Source organism: Coffea arabica, chromosome 11c (assembly GCF_036785885.1).
Source record: "Coffea arabica cultivar ET-39 chromosome 11c, Coffea Arabica ET-39 HiFi, whole genome shotgun sequence".
NCBI lineage: Eukaryota > Viridiplantae > Streptophyta > Magnoliopsida > Gentianales > Rubiaceae > Coffea > Coffea arabica.
The window spans coordinates 38,898,011-38,920,575 of record NC_092330.1 but is presented as its reverse complement, the minus strand read 5'-3'; the positions used below and the strand labels follow the sequence as shown (position 1 = coordinate 38,920,575).

The 22,565-nt window shown below is 38.1% G+C and overlaps 2 protein-coding genes across 5 annotated transcripts; both read right to left on the bottom strand.

Annotated features, from left to right (window-relative positions):
- Positions 1-7,838: 7,838 nt before the first annotated feature.
- LOC113717929 (palmitoyl-acyl carrier protein thioesterase, chloroplastic) lies at positions 7,839-10,593 on the bottom strand. The gene is made up of 6 exons (XM_027242776.2): positions 10,096-10,593; positions 9,887-10,020; positions 9,015-9,128; positions 8,764-8,932; positions 8,622-8,690; positions 7,839-8,513 (listed from the first exon to the last, which is right to left on the bottom strand). Exons 1-6 carry the CDS (start codon positions 10,456-10,458, stop codon positions 8,172-8,174), a joined length of 1,191 nt encoding a protein of 396 aa, XP_027098577.2. The 5' UTR covers positions 10,459-10,593; the 3' UTR covers positions 7,839-8,171.
- Positions 10,594-13,841: 3,248 nt separating this feature from the next.
- Positions 13,842-20,064, bottom strand: LOC140016805 (uncharacterized). Of its 4 annotated transcripts, none has more exons than XM_072070707.1 (5): positions 17,347-20,064; positions 15,599-15,704; positions 15,400-15,500; positions 14,996-15,074; positions 13,842-14,213 (listed from the first exon to the last, which is right to left on the bottom strand). In XM_072070707.1, the coding sequence occupies exon 1, from the start codon at positions 19,769-19,771 to the stop codon at positions 17,507-17,509; it is 2,265 nt and encodes a 754-aa protein (XP_071926808.1). In that variant the 5' UTR covers positions 19,772-20,064; the 3' UTR covers positions 13,842-14,213; positions 14,996-15,074; positions 15,400-15,500; positions 15,599-15,704; positions 17,347-17,506. The 4 variants fall into 4 exon arrangements, with proteins under 4 accessions (XP_071926808.1, XP_071926805.1, XP_071926806.1 ...); XM_072070704.1 differs by having other exon boundaries at positions 13,842-14,234; positions 17,347-20,063; XM_072070705.1 differs by having other exon boundaries at positions 15,599-15,675; positions 17,347-20,063.
- Between the last annotated feature and the right edge of the window lie 2,501 nt (positions 20,065-22,565).

The window sequence follows — 22,565 nt, the reverse complement described above, 5'->3', positions numbered from 1 at the left end:
TCCCAAGACAGGGTCTCCACTCGCACACGGATTCTAATAAATCCCACTCCTTAATCATTAACCCCGCTACTTGCACTTTACGACTCAAATCATTAGCTACTACATTCGCCTTTCTCGGATGGTAGTTGATTGTACAGTCGTAGTCCTCCAGAAATTCCATCCATCGCCGTTGTCTCATGTTCAATTCCTTCTGGGAGAAGAGGTACCTAAGACTTTTGTGATCCGAGTACACTTCAAAGGTCACCCCATATAGGTAATGCCTCCACTTTTTCAGAGCAAACACGACTGCAGCTAGCTCCAAATCGTGAGTCGGATAGTTCTGCTCGTGAAGTTTCAATTTTCTAGAGGCAAACGAAATCACATTCCGGTTCTGCATCAAAACGCACCCCAAGCCTTCTCGCGACGCGTCCGCATAAACTGCAAACCCGTCCACTCCATTTGGCAAGACCAGTACCGGAGCCATGGTCAATCTTCTCTTTAATTCCTGAAAACTTGTTTCGCATCGGTCGTTCCAGATAAACTGGCCATGCTTCTTCGTCAGGTCAGTTAGAGGTCCTGCTAGTTTGGAAAAATCTTTAATGAACCTTCGGTAGTACCCAGCTAGCCCTAGAAAGCTGCGAATTTCCGTGGAGTTTTCTGGCCTCTTCCAATTTGTCACGGCCTCTACCTTCGCTGGGTCCACCGAAATACCTTCGTGGGAGATCACGTGCCCTAGGAATGCTACTTTCTCCAACCAGAACTCACATTTACTAAACTTGGCGTACAGCTGATGTTCCCTCAATGTCTGCAATACCACTCTCAGATGTTCCTCATGCTCCTCGCGTGTCTTAGAGTAGACCAAAATGTCATCGATAAACACAACAACAAATCGGTCTAGATAGGGTTTAAAAACCCTATGCATTAGGTCCATGAAGGCGGCGGGAGCATTGGTCAGTCCAAAGGGCATAACGGCGAACTCGTAATGCCCGTATCTCGAGTTGAAGGCAGTTTTCGGAATGTCCTCCTTCCTAATCAACAACTGATAGTATCCTTGTCGGAGGTCCAACTTGGAGAAGACCACTGCTCCTTGCAGCTGATCAAACAACTCGTCGATGTGGGGCAGTGGATATTTATTCTTGATTGTAACATTGTTCAGACCCTGATAGTCAATGCACATCCTCAAGGTTCCGTCCTTTTTCTTCACAAATAGGACAGGAGCCCCCCAAGGAGATCCACTCTCGTGAATGAACCCCCGCTCCAAAAGGTCTTGTAATTGCAACTTAACCTCCTTAAGTTCTGCAGGCGCCATTCGGTAAGGGGTTTTTGAGATAGGTGAAGTTCCAGGTAAAAGATCTATTAGGAATTCTATCTCCCTTTCCGGCGGTAAGGCTACTAACTCATCAGGAAATACATCCGGAAATTCCCTCACTATGGCCACGTCTTCCACTTTTGACTTATCCGTAGGGGTATTAATTAAAAAGGCCAAAAATCCTTGCGCCCCTCGACTTATCAGTTTCCTAACTCGAATGCCCGAAATTAGAGCGGATGAGGCTAACCTACCCCTTATATCTAATCTCAAAGTTGCCTCACCAGGAATGCGAAACTCTACTACTTTCGTTTTACAATCCATTTGGGCGTTATATTTGGCTAGCCAGTCCATACCCAAAATCACATCGTACCCCTTAATGGACAAGCTAATCAGGTCTCCTAAAAATCTCCTTTCACCTACCCAAACATCGCAATCCCTATAAACCATACTAGTCACCAAACGTTGATTTCCCGTAGGTGTACTAACCTCCAGGTCATATGTAAACTAGCAGGTTTTATATCGATGCCACACATGAAATCAGGGTTAACCAACAAATGAGTGGCACCAGGATCAATTAAAACTTTGGCAAAGCGGTGAAAAATAGGGATCGTACCTTCTACGACCTCGGAAGACTCTGGGACCTGATGGGGCTCTAAGGAATACACCCTAGCTGGAACTTTAAGTTTGGATCCGTCTCCCTTGGCTGGTCCAGTATTGGTCCTTGACGATGGTTGGCTCCCCTTTCCGTCTTGTTTCAGGACCGGGCATGTAGCCAATTGGTGGTCTGCACTTCCACATCGCAGACATTTGCCCTGTTTCCTCCAGCAATTATCTTCGGAGTGGTTTGCTTTGCCACAATGCCCACAGGGACCACGAGGTGCCGAAACCGAGCCACTCTGAGCATTTCCCCTTTGTCCTCGCCCAACTTGACCACCCCTGTATGGAGTCCCTTTGCCCGAACCAGATTGTCGACCACCACCCGTTCCTCGTCCGAATTTAGAAGGAGTAGTCTTTTCACCCTGTCCGGAAGTACTCCCAGGAAAGCCACGCTTCTTAGCTTGGAAGTTTCGTACCGGCAACCGTGCACTTTCAACTCGTTGGGCTTTTTCCATTGCCTCGCTAAACGTAGTGATTTGAGCCGCCGCGAGATCTTTCTGGATCTCAACGTTCAAGCCCTGAATAAAGCGCCTAATTCGCCTTTGCTCAGTCATAATTAGCTCAGGCGCGAATTTGGACAGGCGGGTGAATTGACTCTCATATTCCGCCACAGTTTGAGCCCCTTGCCGGAGTCGGATAAACTCGTCCTCCTTCCTCTCCTGGACTAGAGGAGGAAAAAACTTTGCATTAAATTTCCGGATGAAATTCACCCAAGTCCTAGGTGTCTGCTCCCGCTCCCATTTCTGTCTAATTACGTTCCACCAGGAACGGGCAGCCCCCTCAAGTTGAAACACAGCAAAAGTCACCTGCCGTTCGTCTGGGTAATGTAAAGCGGCAAATATATCAACCATCTTCTCAAGCCATTTCTCAGCAACATCAGGGTCGGGTTCCCCAACAAACTTTGGCGGGGAAAACTTCTGAAAACGTTCGAGAGCTCTATCTTCGCTCTCGATGTGGTTACCAGGGTTTCCGGGGTTAGGGTTTGGGTTCTGGCCCTGTTGTTGCACGACTTGTGCCAGTAAGTTTGTCATTTGCTGCATAGCAGCAGCTATTTGCACATTAGGGTCTATTTGTGGTTCAAGATTGGTTCCAGTAGAGGTTTCCCCCGTTTCCCTAACCGGTGTGGGTTGTCTAGTTCCGCGCCCACGTCCCCGACCACTCCGTGTACCCTCCATGAGTTTTACTCGGTCTAGGCAAAAGTACTAAACCAAAGCAGTAACAAGGCATGTAAGTAACACTTAAACTTTGCACAATAACACATATTTATACAGTCCAAGCATAATCACAAACACACATATATACAATCAGTCAAGTCAAGTACGGCTAAAGCACGTACAAACACAAACGATCCCCCCGAGGATTGGCCTATCAAAAGAGATTTACACGTAGCTAACCCAACCTAAAACGGTTAGCTAAGGCTCTATCCCTATCCCTATGTACATACAAAACCACCAACTATCCAAAAGATGCCTAAAGATCAAGGCCTAGTCAGTCGCTGGGGTCTGGGATCCAGGCGACGGGGTAGACTCCTCCCCCGCCTCAGCCCCCGCATACGAAGCCTCATCGCTAGACTCCTCAAGACCATCGTCACACAGATTAAGGATCGCCTCAGCGCGACCCCTGACTTTGCGAGCTCGTTTAATCTCGCGCTCGCGTGCCGTCCTCAGTTGGTCGCAGAGGTCGTCAACTCTGTCCTCGACCTCGAGCACGTCATACTCTAACTCTTTGATACGTGCGGCTTGCTTCTCATTGGCCGTTCTAACCTGAGTCACCTCAGCTTCCAACGTAGCAACCACAGCTTCCAATTTAGTGTTATCATCCGCTAGCTCCTTACGCTCCTTCGCCACCGCCAATACTAAGGCGTTCGGGTAAGCATAAGTATCACGGCACTCACACTGTCGAAGGCAGTTGGCCGGGCTCCAACGCACCACGGCCCCCTTTTGCCTGATCTGATATGGGATCACGGGAAGTGCTCTGGGAGGTCTCACTCCCGAATGACTAGCACTAGGGTCACCACTCGCATCCATCCTATAGCAAAGGAAGAAATAACATGAATACACTTAACAGGTATAAGCAATAGAATCCTCAAGTCAAGCACTTCTATTACACCCAAGCTAATTCAAACCTAGGCTCTGATACCACCTGTGACAGCCCCATCTTCCCCTAAGGCGAACCAAAGAGGTTAGCGGACTGCCTGCCCAACTCTCGCCAGGACTAACGGTGCAGTATAAAGCGATCTATCACGTTCTGAAACTTATAATGCGCGCAAACAAGGCAAAAGGGCAAAATACCCCAAAATAAAAGAAATGAAATCCAGAGTCGGCCATGAATAGTAACCGACCCGTCCGAAACCCAACCAAACATCGAAATACATATACAACATAACATTAACCATTTACAAGCCACAATGGCATTTAAAAGTGATACAAAAGTCACTACATATGTGGGTTGCCAAAACAAAAGTGAAAACGGCCCTAATGATACATTTAGGGTCCCATTTTATATATAATACAAAAGAGGCATTCATCTAGTTCATTCGGCAACCACTTAACAAAATTCATTCCAAAAGAGTCATATTCCTGTAAGGAAAACAAAAGAAACGGGGTGAGCTAAATGCCTAGTGAGAATACAACCACCATAGCAACTAATTTCACATAAGCATAACCGTTCAGTTCAAGTATACAAATAAGAAGTAAATCAAAACAGTGAAAGGATACGGACGGCTCTCAAGAGCCCATTTCCTCGCTTATATTCTTGATCCAACCTCATTGACCCTCCGTCAATATTAAAAAAATAACCAACCGTAGACAATTCTTTACTTCCATTCCTTCCACCCAACATTCCCTAACCGGGCCCGCACTCCATTCAGTCATTTTGGTAATACTCGAGTTTACCGGAATCAAGAGTCTCATTACTAAAAGATTCTCCAGTACAGTCCCCGTGGCATGTCAATTATCACGACCAAGCCTTCGCCGGCTCGATCCAATTGACTACCTAACGGAGTTGAGCTCAGTGATACAGTAAGGTCGTTGGACATTCGTCCAAACAACACCAAATCAGTTTCCATGAAATGGAATGCAATAACTCATATATCAAGTTCAGTAAGACAGTGAAGCAGTAGACAATCAGTGATACTATCAAAAGGGGTGAGGGCGGTCAAGTACACCCTCACCTTAATCAATTACAATATCCAAATAAGCTTTCAAGGCAACACAACCACATATTGCAAAGCCACATTAGAACATTTAAGTGAGTAGTATACTCACCAATCACGTAAGTGATACTTCATGCACCGCCGTTAAACGAACGTCGTGCACCAACGTCACTTCCTAGAACATGCAAACAAATGCAATGAGACTCGATAACGAGTCATATAGCCATGCCAATTATAACCCTAATAGGGTTTCATATGCATAAATAAGCATCATAGATAACCAGAAATTAAGAAATGGCATTAGCTTAGGCCTTAACAAAAAAACAGTTTTCGTCATACTTTTGCGGTAATGGCACAAAATGCGCTACACTTATCGGATGAGGGTGTAAGACCCACCATCTCGACGCTAAAAGACAGGGCTACAACAATGTAGAAGGCCACTCAGTCCAAATCCTAGCACAACTAGGTCAAAAATGCAGATTACCAAACCAGAACCGCAATTGCAGGTTCCCAAATCGCACTATGCTGTAATTAGTCTATTTCAGTCTACACAAGTCCAAATGCATTGATTCCAAAGGCATATGATAGCTAAGACATCCAGCTACATTTTATCAGAAGACACCAACAACAAAATCCAAACCAATTCCAGTCAAAATGGCCAATTACTAGTGCAGTGTTCGCATTCTGATCAACCCAAAACAGCAACAGTAAAATCGACATATCTCACTCTACACTAATCCAAATGACCTGAAATTTTGCAGGCACTTCAAACTCATCAATACCTACAACTTTCATGTTTTGAACAAAGTCCAATTCGGCCTCTAACCCTATGATCCAAAACCGGACAGAATTAGGGATTTTGAAACCCTAACTTTTCATTTTTCAATCCAAATCCAAAATTGGTTGCAATTATCAATAATTCCCACCTACTAGAGTCATTCTAGGCCATTGCCAATCATCATACAAGTCCACAACATCAAGATCATATTAAACCAGAAAATTCATCAATAAAATAAAAACTTCACCAAATCACTTCAAACCAAGAAATAAATCACATATATCATCACTTTAGCCACTACTAAACATAACTTAAGCTTCATTAAGTGTAAGAGGGCATTCACACACCACTCACCTAGTAACCAAGAGAGGTAGAGATGTTGGACACCTTAACTCTTCAAACAAACTTCACTAAACTACTTACTAGCACCCAAGGGAGGAATTTTATGGAGTGGAATCTAGTTTAGGTATTTGTTTTTGGAAGATGGAACCAAATGAAAGTTTGAAAATTGATGAAGTTTTCTTCCTTCTTGAGCTTGAGAGGGCCGGCCACCAAGGAGAAGAAATGGTGAATTTTAGTGATTTTTTTGGAGATATTAACCACTTAGTCAAAAATAGTCAAAAGTATGAATAGTTGTCTACAAGTCCAACCAACCAACAAGTGACATTTGGCACTCCATTAATGCATGTCAATCCTTTTGTTTCCTCTCACATCAATCAAATCCCACTCTCTATTTATCTCTTAACACCCGATAAATTTCACACAGTATCCGGAATTTAACCTAATTGGCCGAATTTTTCCGAACTTTTCGCACTAGTGGGTCCCACGTCCAATATATATTCTTAATTTTCTAAAAACTCTCCAATATTAGAAAAATTATCTAAAAACTATAATTACTCATAAAATCCACCAAGAAAATATTTCTAAGCCAGAAAATACAGAAAACATGCAATTAAGGGAACTAAAACCCTAGGAAAATGATTAGGGTTTTTTTACGGGTTCTCACAAAACTTAAGTACTTGAATCCTTTATATCTCTTCTTTTCTCAACCACCATTATGAATATATTTAAGGCCCTCATTTTGTGGACATGTTTTGCTGTATGCACTGGTTTGACACATTGTAGAAAATTTCATCTTCTTACCGTCACAATTCAAGTAAAATATGTGACAATTTAGTTTAAATATTATAATCTTACATCTTCAGAGTTTGTAATTGTAGAATGCACAATAAATTTTTAATCCCTTTGTATATAATAAACATTTTGTACAACCGGCAATTCCTTAATTTTATTTATTATATAGTTTCTTAGTTAATATTATGCCAACAACTTAGTTTAAATATGATAATTTTCCATCTTCGGAGGTTTTCCAACTGTAGAATGCATAATAAACTTTTAATTAATTTATCTATGGTAAACGTTTTGTACACCTATCAATTGCTTGATTTTATTCATTATATAGTTTTTTAGTTTATATTATGCCAATCATCAAAGTTTTACACAGAAATTTAGTATGTTAGTAAAAGTTTTATATCTTGGGAAAATATATTCACTTGCAAACCACATGTATTATTACTTGCAGCAATAAAAGAATTAAAAATGGTCTAAATTAATCATTACTCGCTCAGAACATCATTAGTTTATTTCGCTTAATCTTTTTTTTCACCCCTTTAAAAAAATTAAAGATCTAATATTCCCAGGAATTTGGACAATCTGGGTGTAAATAATTGAAACACTCATTTTCTTGGTTTACCTTTAAATTGTCCTTTGCTGTCCTAGTCTGGAACAAGTCCTTGTAGTTTTATCGATTGTTCCCAAGTCCATCTGCGGTATAATCTAGTAGATTCTATTTCCTAGTCAGTCGGTAGTCTATTCAGACTAGGTGACATCTATGAGCAGCAAAAGAACCTTGTCTGCCCTGACTGGAATGACACACCAAAATGTAGTAAATACAGCACAAATTGTCTCAATTTTGTTACCAAACTCTATTAGCAAAGTTAATGAAAAATACATGCTGGCTGATGTAGAGCAATTTCGAAATCTACCAATCATTTCTAGGCTCCAAACTGCACATTTTTGGACATCTCACACACTGCACAACTAATGAGAATTAACGGTTTGTACAATTCTATAACTCTAGCAGAAGTTTAGGTGAAAATTTTCATCGAATTTACAGAGAATGCAATTTTCACACTCTGATTTGACGCCAGCAAATTGATTTTGCTTCGAGTTTATGGTCCTGAGGATTAGCTAGCAAGCAGTGTAGCCTAATCCCTTTTCCATAACCTCTTGATTCATCCCTGCAAAGGCAGGCTATTGATCTTTCTATTCCATGTTGTTTTTCCCCTTAAAATTTCTTCATTTCTGGATTCTCCTTTTGCTTGGAGAAGATGTGTATAGCTGGATGGCCCTGGATTTAAAGATTGGAGCAGTCCATTGCCTTCAATGACTCCTGATGACCGTGAAAATCCGCTCAGTAGACGAATGTTGTTATCTTGTTGAATTCCATCTGCAATAAGTCCACCTTCATTAGGCTCACAGAGGGATTGGACGACATCTGAGCTTCCACACTCTCTCCTGTACTCTAGAATGATGCCAGAAAGCTGGTGATTCTCGAAAAATTTGTCAGGAATTGCCTGAAGAAGAACTTAGGGTTCAGTTATTTAGGACTCCAGACGTGGATATTAATATACCATCCGTTTATGTACCATATAGTAGAGAGTTTTTGTGCAGTTAATTTTTACCTCAAGCATCCACCAAACATACTTGACATTGTTGACATGCTGGTTCATATCCAAATCACTCCTTTTTGGCTGCCAGAAATAAAACCATGGATAAGTAAAATTATCTTTCCATGGGAAGAAGAATACGAGTTATTGGACTCACCTTCAAGCCTGAAATGATATATTTTGCATTATCATCCAACTTCTCAATTTTTTCTGGGATGTCTTCCTTGATAGCTTGCTGCCCAATGAACCATGGGGAGATTTCAGCCCTGACTTCATCTGGCATTTTCGACAGGCGTCTAGTTTGCCGGTTCATCATCACCCATGTACTGAACGATCAAGAGATCCTCAGCTCAAACATGAAAATGCTAAATCCCTCAGAAGATAAAAAGATGATATTTTGAGCTTCACCTTGTTGCACGAGCGAAAACAAGTCCTGTGGCATGACTTCGAAGCAGCCAGTCCCTCCTCATGCCATTTTTTCCTGATGCTCCAACCCATGTGTCTATTTCCATTATTTCACCCCTTATATACAGTAGCCAAGATATTTTGCAAGAGTCAGAACATGTGGCATGATGATGAACAAATTTGTCTCACTTCTTATTGTGCATGATTATGTGACAGTAAATTAGCAGGTTTTTCTAATTAACAGACTATACTTTTCATGGATGGAAACTGTTAAAAAACTATGTTAGTTTCTGCTAGAAAGGTATTGACCTGCTGATTTCATTTTATTTTAATTTTAACAAGAACAAGCGGATTCTTAGTTTAACCAGACACGAAGGGTTGGTCTGTCTCTCGTGTTTTACTGTTTCTGTCAGCAGCAGCCTTTTGTGTAGTGTAAAACAACAGGAAAAATCTAGGTAGACTAAACCACAAAACTACAAAAGCAAAGCAAAAGGAACCGTGCACTCTTTGGTTTTCAACAATTTTCCACGTCATGGCGAAGATCTCAATGTGCTAGTGAACGTTTCTAACGCGAGACTGCAGATATTACAAATTTTTGCCGAAACTTTTGTCATGCGATCGAAAAAGTTACAATTTTCTTCTATTGGACGGTTCTAGCAATATAGCGTCACTGCAAAAAACTGTCCTCATTAGAAGCTGCGGTGGCTTCTGCCATTTTATGCAGACGAGGATTCTAAACTGTGGTTCAATATGAGACGGAACAACTCATATTAAAGATTTTGTGCATATAAACAGCAAAAACTAGAGCCCGTGAAGATTAATCAAGTAGCTGAAACTCTAAGCATGGAAGAACTACTCTTGATAATGAGACTTACCAAATTGGATAATGATCAACTTGAACTTGCATTCTTGAAACAACCCAAATAAGATTGTTCCTCATCATACCATGTGTTGCTCCAAATCCATCACCAAGAAGGCCTGACATCCATACATGGTTCAATGCTGTTTCCTGCATTTTGCAGCTTTGATAAGCACATATTCAGTTGCATAATCATATCTACATATAAAATGTTGGAATAATCACCTGAAGAAGGTTGAGTACGCTCTCAAGTGTTGCAGTTTTATCAGGACCAACTTCATATGATCGAATGACAACAGTTTGCCTGTAACCAACTCCCTCTTCAATAATCAGCCCTTGACGAAAAGGATCAACCAGTTGCTTCTTTGTTGGAATGTTCTGTCGAACCTCCTGAGTACTGATGTAAAGATTCTCAGAAGCAACTGTTACATCTCCATTCCTTTGGCCTGATAATTCAACCTTAGCAGAAGGATAGCAAGAAGTGCCATTGATTTTGACACTACTGATATTTTGCTCGTTTGGTTCATGGCCATCCCTATTGCTTGAGCATGTAACAGTAGAACAGGCCGAGAAAGAGAGGCATGCCATGTCTTTTTTTTTCTTTTTTTTTTTTTTCTGTCTGGATTCCAAAAGTTTGGAAAATTGTTTCTGCTGCACTAGTGCCTTTATAGTGCTTTGTGGGAGGAGTTTGACAGAAATTTTTATTTATTTAAGAGGAACAAAAGAGGGAACTTTGTAAAATTGTCTTATCAAAGGGAATTCTATGTCTCTTCAGAAGATTGTTTTTTGAGAGCCAGAATGTGATCGGTTGAGGCATGTGCTTAGCTGTGACCGTCATTTGAGGTAGGACAAAGAGGTGAGCTCCTTTTCTAGCACTTTCCCCACAAAAACAAAAAAACAAGAAAGAAATTAGTATTTCGGTGGTTAGACTTATGAGAATATAGGATTCATGTGATCCGGTTTTCATACTTGAATTCCAGCATCTAGCAAGGCTACGTATTTTTGGTTGCCATGAACTTACAAACATCTCATGAGGCCTTCCAATCTAGCAAGGCTAAGTTTCCTTAATTTTTTTTTTTTTTGGAAACTGGCTTCGGCGACACAATCGAGAGATAAGTAAGATGCTGCAATTTTTAACAGGTAAAGTCATGCTCAAGTTATCCCTTTCAACTTGTCAGATTCAAAATTTTGCATGGAACAAGAGACATTTTCTGAATGATTTTCAAGATCTGCTTGGGAAGATCGATGCTTACTTGGAAAAGGGTTGTTCAATTCCTCAAACAAAGGGAAATGTATTGTCATCTTTCTAATATGTATTCTCAAAAACCTTAAAATTTTCAGCTTGTTCTAAAACAATTAATATATATACATGTTGTTCAAGGATAAAAGAGAAATATATATATATATATGGAGGTTGGATTAATATACATGTTGTTCAAGGATAAATTGTGGATATGTAAACTCCACTGTTATAACAACTGTAAGATCTTCACCAAAATATCAACATCTGACAAGAAGAGAAGTCAAGAAACATATATTCTGAAATCTTGTTTGTGATGATATCTATTGATTGAATGTGAGCATGCAAGATTTAGATCAATATCTAAATACTCAGGATGACTTAAAAGCCTCCATTGCTTAATAATAGTGCTGCTAATACCAAACATTAGCAAAAAACCAAAAATTTTGCTGCATCATAACATTAGCAAAATCACATCTATTTAGTATATATAGGAGGTTAAAGGGTGGTTTTACTTTTAGAACTTGAAACAAAAATCCCATGATTAATAGTCCAACACGAACATGAATAGGTTGCAGAATTATTACAATTTACAATTCTCCAAATTACCAGATATTATTGTGTTTTTATTTTGGGTATGCTTAATGTTAGAAAATTATTAATCCCTGCCTTTGAATTTTATTTATTTTTACAGCCATAGCCATAAAAGAACAATTTGATAACCCAAAAAAAAAAAAAAAACTGATAACGCAAAAAAATAATGGAGACAGGCTAGCACAATAATATTAGACTAATCAACCAAACACAATATGATAGTTTATACTACTATAAAGAAAACAATCTTATGGCATATTTATTGCCTCGTACTAGAAAAATAATTATAGTGGAATATGTAGCCTGATAATACAAAGTAGAGTCAATTATACTTAGATATATATAATACTCGTCCCTTTGAATTTTGGTTCTTTTACGTGTGTTGTTAATCCTCGAGCACTACTCTAGTTGGTGTCCTTCGTTAATGAACTAAAACGAAATTAGTTTTTATACAGTCTTGAAAGTTTTTTTTTCTTTAATAATTCCAATAAAATAAAAACATGGTAGGAGCTGTACAAATGATGGCTCAAGCACACCAAAGTAACTAACCTATGATTGACTTCTCTACATCAGTAGATTCGGTACAGTTTCTTTCTTTTTTTCTTCTTGGAGTTGGAGCTATTCACGTTCATGAAGCATCTCCCAAGTAGTATCAAGTTCATCATAATTGTGTTTTTGTATTATTTTTAGAAAGGGTTCAAGTACAATCTAATTCATTGTAAAATACAGTAGAAAATCTTTACCTATCCATCACATCACATCAGATCACTTCATATTCAAGAATTATGCAGAACGAACACATGCTTTCACTATTAAAGCTGATATGCATCATCCAACATGTTATTTAGGGCATTCTTCACTTGAGGTTAATTACGAGGCAGGTACCTTCCAAACAGGAAAGCGAAATTTTGTACTGTAACTGTCAGGTTTGTTTGGATTTTTACCAATAATGTATTTATTCTGCTACCTTTGAAAGAGATTTTTTTTTTTTTTTTGATACGATAGAATTTCTATAACCTAAATTAATCTATTCTGGTGGAGGGGGAGGGGAATCGATGTGAGTAGAAACTCCATCGAAACTGATCAATGAACACCGTCACATATGTGACAAATTTTATGGGAGGCAAAATTCGAATGGCTTGGAAATGCAAAATCCATTGTCAACTCTTGACTCACTCGATAACCTCGAGAAAGAAATGTTTTGCCACTCAGAAACTTAGGAGCCTTGAACTTAGAGTGGTTCTATGTGACTCAAGAGAATTGGCAAATGGTGGACTTTTATATGAAACGTACAAGGACTGCCTGTATTGACGAGAAAAAAAACTTAGAAATGACAGAGAAGATAACGTGTCATTGACCAGTTTCAGGAGTTCAGTAGTGATTCTCGTTGCATATTTTCAGAACGAATTTCTTGGAACTGTCACAGTGATGAATAATAGAATACACATCCAATGCTTTTCGTTGGAGCAGAATTGTACTATCACAATCAGCAGCCAACCAATGAGTGACCAATGACTTGGCCTTCTGACAAGCTTTCAAGATGAAGAATCTAAAGAATTAAATGTCATGCTCGCGGAAATAACCAGATACTTTGGGCAAATGAAGACATCAAGGAAGTGCATCTCGACTTTACTTGACGAGGGAACTTTCGACTGACTTTTTTAAAAGGGATCTATCAAGATAACTAAAACTTTGTTTGGATTAGGGTTTTTTTTTTTTCATAAACTATTTTTGTTCGTGGAATTTACCGTAAAAAAAAATCTAAAAACACACATCTCAAAAACAAGTTATAAAAAACACAAAAAAAAAAAAAAATCCTACCACTTCTCTTCTATCACCCACCACCTTTTCCCACGATCAGAAGAGAAGGGGGAGGCGAGGAGGGAGCCGGAGGAAAGAGCAGAGGGGAGGAAGAAGGAGAGGGGAGAGGTAGTGGTGGCGGTGACAGTGGCCATGGAAGTGGAGAGAGGATGGGGATGGTGGTTGGTGGTTTTTTTTTTTTTTTTTTAAATAATCCCATAAAATTTTAAATTTTAAGAATACTCCAACAAACAATTATAATAAAAGTTTTTCATATACAAGACTATAGTGTATTTTAAAAACACCCCCAAAAATACCTTGGCTCGACAATCTAAACTTCAAGAAAGCAACTGACAAAACAAATAAATTAAAAATCCAAGAATCTGTGGTTCACGAGTCATACACTTCACGCAAATTGAATAATACAGCATAGGACAAAAAAACATTCTGCATCCCATCCCAGCATCTACAGTCAAAACCTAATTAACTTGCCAATCACCAAAGCAACAGGTACTTAGCATTTTATAGGGTTCTAGGATATCAATGATAAAAGGAAAATATTCCATCCTTCCTTCGCATCAGAAACAAACTTACATCCGAGCCTTCCCTCAAACCTCCGCATAAGATCTTTGTTGCATTCAGCGTGCACTCACTGTCATATCTCTTGAGACAGAGATTGGAAGTGCTAGTAGTATCAGCATCATACCTTCTGCATGAATATCAGCAAGAGCTGCATAAATTGCCAATAACTGAGCAAATAAAGCAAAATCACAAATACATAAGGCAAAGAAGCATCATCAGCTTCCATCTTTCAACCATTTGCAATCCCTCATTGCAGCCTTTGTAACATTACTGTTTCAGTCTTTTAACTTTAAAGACAAAAATATCTTAAATATAAGTAACTTTAACAAAAATGCAAAACTGAAAACTTACAGCATAGAAACATTGTTAAAGTTAACATTCATCACTTACTAAAGTTTTAAGTCCTATATTAAGCTTTGACACAAAAAATAATGGCTTGTCAAACATTCTAACAAAGAAAGTACAATGTTTAAGAAGGAAAGAACTGCAAATTGGAGATAAATAAAATAAGACCCATCAAACAGTGAATCATTGTCATTAGTGGGTACAAGTCACCGTGCAAACACAATGAACGGTAGAGAGGGAAGTGTATAGAACATGAAAGATAAATTACAAATAACTATATCAGGAAAAATGTTCCAGGCATCATCTTCAATTCATAAATCATATAAACTTGTGTCCATGTATATCTAGAGTCAAATGGCGAAAGAAGCTGATGTCCAGAGTAATCATTCAGTATTCTAAATTAATTAGCCTGACAATGGCTCACATTTTCCAAAACATCTTTTCATGGTTTTAGCTGCCTGGTTGCCCTAAAACCACAAATTGGGCCATGGCCTACGTAGCTTGAAGGCGTGGCAGTTACTTCTATGACCAATTAAATCGATCTGTAAAGTGCTCACAACTTACCGCATAAACACATATAGGACCCGCATAATTCTGCATCAAACATGTACACCCTTTGCAGCACCACTGGCCTTTATGTTACCTGAGAAAGGTTAGGGATGATTAATGAGGTAAATTTACTACAAGACTGAAGAAACCTGTACCAAACTGAGCACCTTTCAACATATAAAGAACAACAGAGAGAAAACCCCCAAAAGAAAAAAAGAGAGTAGCCCATCACATTCTGGCTGCATTGGAGAAGTTAAGTATTACACAAGAAGTACTGTAGAACAACGAACTTAATACATTGTGGGGAAAAAAAGAACACCAGTTTATTAGAGGTCATAGCTATGCAAACATTTTAAACATTGTACAAGCACAATTAAGCATGAAATTCGCTAACCACAGAGGTTACAAGAGAAGTTAACCTTCAGAAGTCCAGCTTTTAGCAGCCTGTTTTAAGTTGAAGTAGAGGCACTCAAACTGTCTCAGAACCAGATTGAATTCCGCTTGGCAAACAGTGCACATCCTGTCGTCAATGCGCCAGAATTATGATTTCCGCAACAATGACAGTTCCAAAGCATGCATTAATAAAATTTATAATTTTAGACAGAAATGGAAACTCACTATACTCTTGGAAGGAAGAAGTATACAATTTCTTCCCCAACTTCTTCAGAGCAAGCACCAACTCGCTGATTGTGCAACTATCAATGGTCAATAAACATTACGGTAGCTGTACAAATTTAAGAATTTACATTCTCATTATCTAGTCAAAGTGATCTGACTTGAAAACAAAATCATTGTAGAATAACTGTCCATGGTGGACAAATTAACGAAAGAAAATATTCATCCATGTAATTTACTAGGTTATATGGGCATATATATCCAGAGAGGACTAATAAATCAATTAACAAGATTATGTTCACATAAAATACAGAGTTTCCATAAACCCTTCCAGAACTAAATATGATTTCAAGCACCTCACTCACCAGCTCTGAACCACACATTGATTCCTCTTCTTGTTCTCAAGAGAAATTATACTATTGGCAATGAACTTTACCAAGGTACCTTAACCTTCATTTCTATAGTTTACTCACCCATGGTCATGGCAAAAGCATTAAGCACTTGAACCACTCTTCATGCAACTTAGTGATTAAAATTCTCAAGATTCTTCATCTTCTTCATGAATACCTTGTTTTTGACTTCTTTTCCTCCAAAATCATAATAGCTTTAACACCAATAAGCTTTCCCTATGTCAGCAACAACACACAGAAAAATTTTCTCTTTGCTTCCTATATTCTTCTAAACAGATTTGCAGGAAATAAAGTGTCTCCACTCTTGGTAGTCTCACACCTTCCTGTTGCTTATTCACCATCTCACAATTCCAATTGCATGAATCATCACTTCTATGTCAATCTGAAGACTTTTAAATTTAACTTGCACAGTTATAGTAGTAATAGAATCTGTATAGACTTAAAACATTTTCTTAGTCATGATGCAAATGTAGTTAGCTGAGATAGTTTATCCTTGATGGTGGGTCAGTTCCTTTCCTCTGAGCTCCTTAGAACTTCCAAACTCCAATAGGAATGCATGGCCTTTCTTACTTCAATATACCATTTTATGAAAATTTCAAGTCCTCCAAAATAATAGTCACTTCATACTTAAGTTTGTCAACAAATTATGATTTGAGTAGTTTCTCAAAAAAGATTTTCAACCTTTATTTGATGTTCTGGTCATCACTGAACATTTAAACATTTCCTTAAAATTATTGATGCAAGGTAAACAATTTAACTCTACTTCCTCTAGCCCTTATTTCAGTAATCCATAACCTAGCAAGCAGGTTGGTCCTTTCACAAATAAATATTCAGATCAAGGTTTAAACCAAGCAAAGTTATGGGGCCACTCTGCTTCAGATCCAAAATCAAAGTTATGTTCAATAACAGTTATGTCAGTTATGCCAAAAGGGAAGGATAGGGAGGAAGAGAGATAACATAAGAGCAGAAACTATTTTTTGGAATAAAATAACTCTGTAATTCCTTCAAAACTTTGCTGCAATCTAAGGTTCATTCTCATGGATTTGTAAAACAGAAGACTATCAATTCTATCAGGAATGCCAGGAAACAAATACTTAGATTGATCCGAGTTAACACTATTCAAAATTGGACAAAAAAATTTTAAGAGATTCTACACAAAACTAGCTGTGTGCATCATTCTCAATTAGTGAATAGTCATTCGACTGCATATCTATCAAGTTGAAGAACCAAAATTTCAGGTGATTATGAACAAGATAACATCTATTGGTACTTGCTTCACAATGAAGAGAAGTTTTCTCAAAATCTGTGCTACAGAAAAATTCAGGGAAATGGAACTCGTACCTAGTCATTCATCCTGGAAAAGCACATAGTTCCAGGAGATATTGAATTCTTCAATCATGTACAACATCCTTAGCAATTCAGTATCCCATTCATACACCAAATCCTCAGAAGTCCAGTGTTATGCGTATGGTTATTTCAAGTCCTTTCATCAGCTCTATCTTCACTTCCCGACTACATAGTCAAGGTATTGCACCGCATATAATTTATAGTCCTTGTTTAGATCTTTTAACAAGGCACTGTGTGTGCAAGAATCAGGCTTTATTCCCATATCCAGCATTTCTATATACAATCGCAAAGCCTCCATCCAATTATCCAAGTCAATGTTCCCATTTATTAAAATGGTGTAAGTATATTTATTAGGTATTACTCCTTTTGTTTTCATTTCAGAAAAGTACGTGTAAGCCTGATCGAGCCTTCTGCATTTGCAAAGACCATTTACCAGTGCATTATATGTTATCACATTTGGCACAATCCCCTTCTCCTGCATCTCTGAGAAGTACATAAGTGCTAGTTCTAGCCTTCCCAGACCAGCATGTGCATGAATCAGTACTGTGTAAGTCACAACAGTTGGAGACAAGCCATTGCTTAACATCTCATGAAATAACTCCCGGGCTTTTCTAACACGCCCATTTTCCAAGCAAGCATGAATAATGCTTGTGTAGGTGACATGGTCAGGCACCAGGCCGTCGAATACCATCTTTTGCAACACTGCATATGCTTCATTTAAGTTCCCCATCTTACAGATCCCTCCCACAAAAACATTGTAGACTATCATATCAGGTGGGAATCCTTTTGCAAGCATCTCTTCTTGCAGAGTCCATGCCTTGGATGCATCACCAAGTTTCAATTCACTGGATATTCGAGTTGTATAGGCAAAGCGGTCAGGCCGTAAGCCTTTATGCAACATCTCATCGAAGAATTCTGCAGCCATAGACAAGCGTCCTGCCTTGCAAGAACCATTTACTAGAATCGTATAGGTATATACATCAGGGGATATACCATGATCAACCATTTCATCCTTGAGCTGCCTTGCATCCTCTAAGTTCCCAAGTTTGCATAGTCCGTCAATAATTGTGTTGTACGTAACAACTGTAGGAATGAGTTTCCTGCGTTTTAACTCATCTAACAAGAAGGTAGCAGCCATGGCATTACCCACTCGACAATAGCCATAAATCAAAATATTGTATGACACTATATCTGGAACAAAATTCTTCTTCAACACCACAGGATACCATTGCCAGGCATCACCAACTCTTCCCTGTTTGCAAAGGCCATACATTAATGTATTATATGTAGATAGTGTAGGAGAAGCTCCTCTCATTTCCATCTCTTTAGCAAGGCCCAACGCCTCAACAAGCATTCCGTTAGCACAGTAGCTAGATATTAAAGGGTTATATGTGTAAGCCGAAACCGTCAATCCCTTGTTCAACATCTCTTGAATCAACCCTTTAGCCTGGTCAAACTGCCCTTTCTTTGATAGTCCATTAATCAACACATTATATGTAACACCATTAGGAAAACACCCTCTCCTTTGCATTTCTGAAAGAAGATCCACTGCTTCTTGCACTTGCCCTTCTCTACAATAAGAATCCAACATTGTATTATATGTAACAATCGTTGGCTTGATACCAAACTTGCCCATGATTCTGTACACCTCCCTGGCTTTCCCGATAAAACCCCTATTCCTAAGCACTCTGAGAATCCTATTACAGTTCTTAACATCTGGCAACAACCCGTTCCTCATCATCTTATCAAAAACCAATAAACAAAGCTCAACATTCTCCTTTTTCGTGCAAACCCACAAAGCCAAATCAAGAACCTTAACAGAAACTTTCGAATTCAAAAAACCGTCGATCAAAACATCCATTACACTACTCAGATTCACACTTACAACCCTTTCCACAACCCAATAAGCAGACCTCATAAAACCATGCTGTACCAAAACATCAAGAATCGTACAAAACAGAAACTCAGAATACTTGAACCCCGGTTTCCCCTCAGCCCACCTAAACAATTTGAGGGCCACTTTCGGCTTTTCTTGAATTGAATTAAGAACCCTTATTAACAGCTCAGAATCAGCATGATAATGGTCAGGAAAAATCCATAAACTATTCCCAGCAACATAAGGCTTTTCAAGAATTGTCCTCAAAATAAAATTCTGAAAATAACTATCTGAATGCTTATTAACTGAGTATATAACTGGAGACATATCTTTAAAGTTGATACTATTTAAATCTGCAGTATTACCAATAAACACAGGGTGGCAATGAGACTGATGAATTGAGGCAAAAAATAATAACTTTACCTCAACCTTTAGAAAATTCTTGGAGATGACAGATTTTGAAGCTCTGGCATAAAGGGTCATCATAAATCGGATAAAAAAGAGAACTTGCCGGATAAAAACTGAAATTAAGATTACATGCATGTGCGTAAAGAAGAAGAAAAAGATGAAGATTTGGCTTTTCAATTTAATTGGTCCAAATGAATTTTGGGTATTTGAGAAGATGATGCCACTGATGGATTACCATTAATCTCCAGCAGCTGCATAGGGCGGCAGTTAGCGGTGGTGGATGGAAACTCTGGAAACTCGGGAAGCAGCTGCTATCGGCGGGCAGGTGTGCAGCGTGGTTAAGTGAGGATTACAGAAGCTTTAGCCCGAACCCGTATTTTCCGCGAAGCTCAATGGGTCGGGTCCCTTTCTTCTATAATCTTCCCTTTGCTTTGTTGGTAACTTGCTACTTTAGGAGTATTGATAATTTGCTATTGTTATCTTTTTTGGGTAGGGTAAAAAAAAAAATCTAAGGTAATATTATTATTGGCACTCTAAAAAAAAAGTTTCAGGCGCTCCACCATTATTTGTTATTCCTTTTTCTATAATCCTCCTTTAGCTTTGGTTGGTAATTAAAAACTACTTTAGGGGTATTATTATTATCTTTTGTAATTAAAAATGTTAAGGTAAATAATATATTGACACTCTAAAAAAGTTCTAGACACTCCACCCTTACTTGTCATCCCTTGTTCTATAATCCTCCTTTTTGCTTTGGTTGGTTATTTGTTATTTTAGAAGTATTACTATTATCTCTTTTGATAAAAAAAAAAAAAAAGTTAAGGTAAACAATATTAGCATTCAGAAAAAAATTATAGTCTAGAATCTTTTACAACTTTAATGCCAAAATCACCTTCAAAACATATAGTTTAATGATCATTTTGTATTATGTTTATAGAGATCTCTCCAGGGTTGATTACAAAATTTTAATTCTTTTTAAATTTCTAAGAAAACAAACTTTAACATTGCTTAAGGTTATAAAAATTCACCTGAAAAATAATAAACAAACTCAAAAGAAATATACAACTCCAAACCACAAAATCTAGTACTTCATTCAAGAACTATTGAAAACCTCATGTGAACAGATAGTTTTAAAATCATCATTATTAAGAATTTTCTTTGTTATTATTTGTATGACAATTTAGAAATAATTTAAGAATAGAAAAAACTAAGTAAATTAACAATTTTTATTGATGAATAAATAAAGGCACAATTTTGTCTCTTAGAGTTTTTGGTAGGTTTTTTTTTTGTATCATTTACAATTTCTAAAAAAATAAAACCTTTAACATTGTTTAAAGTTGTAAAAATTTCACCTGAAAAATAATAAACAAACTCAAAGGTAATATACAATTCAAAACAACAAAATCCAATACTTTGTTCAAGAACTATTAAACAACTCATGTAAATACGAAAGTTTTAAAATCATCATTTTTGAGAGTTTTCTTTATTATTATTTGTACGATAATTTAAAACTAATTTAAGAGTTATTCATGTATGCATAGAGGCACAATTTTGTCCCTTAGAAATTTTGACAGGTTTTTGTGTCATTTCACTAAGTAAAAAAAAAAAAAGGATGAAGTGTTTTTTTTTTTTTTTTTGAAGTGCAAATATCATACTATGCTAAAACTGAAACCTTGAAATTTGTTCGGTCATGTCATATGTGACAACAGTTCAAAATAATTGTACATACTCGAGTAACCGTTGTACAAACTCATATATAAAATGTAAAACTTGGGATATTCTTTGGTAAAGTTGTATTTATCATGGCTGAAAAATTTTGCAGTCGCTGATTTCCAAATTTGCTTTGCCAGTCCATTTTGGACCGTGCAACATTTCGGGACAACAGGCGGAATCGGGCTTTTCCCCCCCTATTCGTACAAGAACCTGCCCTCAAATTTATGCAAGCATCTGGTTCTCCTATTGTTCCTTTTCCTTCTCCTTTGCTGCAATGAAGAAAGAAATTGAGGACACAAGTTTTTAAGGGACTTGCTTTAGTTGCATGACAATGTGCATTATATCAAGGGCAATGGGATCGAGTCTACTAATTACAAAAGTCAAGGCCAGTTGATTATGGGATCTGGTCTATTAAATGCAAAAGTCAAGGACAGCTGATTATGGGATCTGATCTACTACTAAATGCAAAAGTCAAGGGCAGTTGCTATGGTCTACTAATTACGCTAATCAAGGGCAGCTGATTATGATCTACTATATTAGCTGTATATTAGCATATCTGTAATTAATATATTAGATAGGTAGATATATTCTGACCAGAAGAGAAGGTACAGAGTTTTTCTATTTAAATGGAAAAGATGCACAAAAGACAGCACTCAGTCTTTGATCTAGAAAACTTGTCACATTATGTGAATATATTGCCTTGCATCATGGGAATGGAAGGAAGGACTGCTCTCATCAGGCGCAACATTATCTAAGTTTTCTGATTGTAAGCAAGGCAATGTAGTTTCTAAAATGTGGAAGTGAACAAGACTTGTGGATGCAACTCAAGAAAGCTAGTGGAACATAGTTTACAATCATTTTATCCACAATCACTTGAGATGGACAAGAAACAATCGAGAGAAGCAAAGGACAAGAAACTCGAACATCAGATGAGCTCGACTCCAGAAGTAACTAATATAAATAAAGAAATGAAAGAGAAGAAGCATTCAGGCTTACATGCAAAGTTTACATTATTTAGCAAATCATCGGGCAAAGGACTCTTTTCCTCGTTCATGTCATGTTCCAATTGGCCAGCAAAGAATGAGTGAATGGCAGATTTTGACTCCTTCCTTGGCCATATCTTCAATCTGTATTAGCAGAGAAGTCAATTTCTCTGGCTCCATATAGTCCTTCAGGTGGGGATCCACATTGAGAAAATCTTTCAGGAACCTCAGTTCCT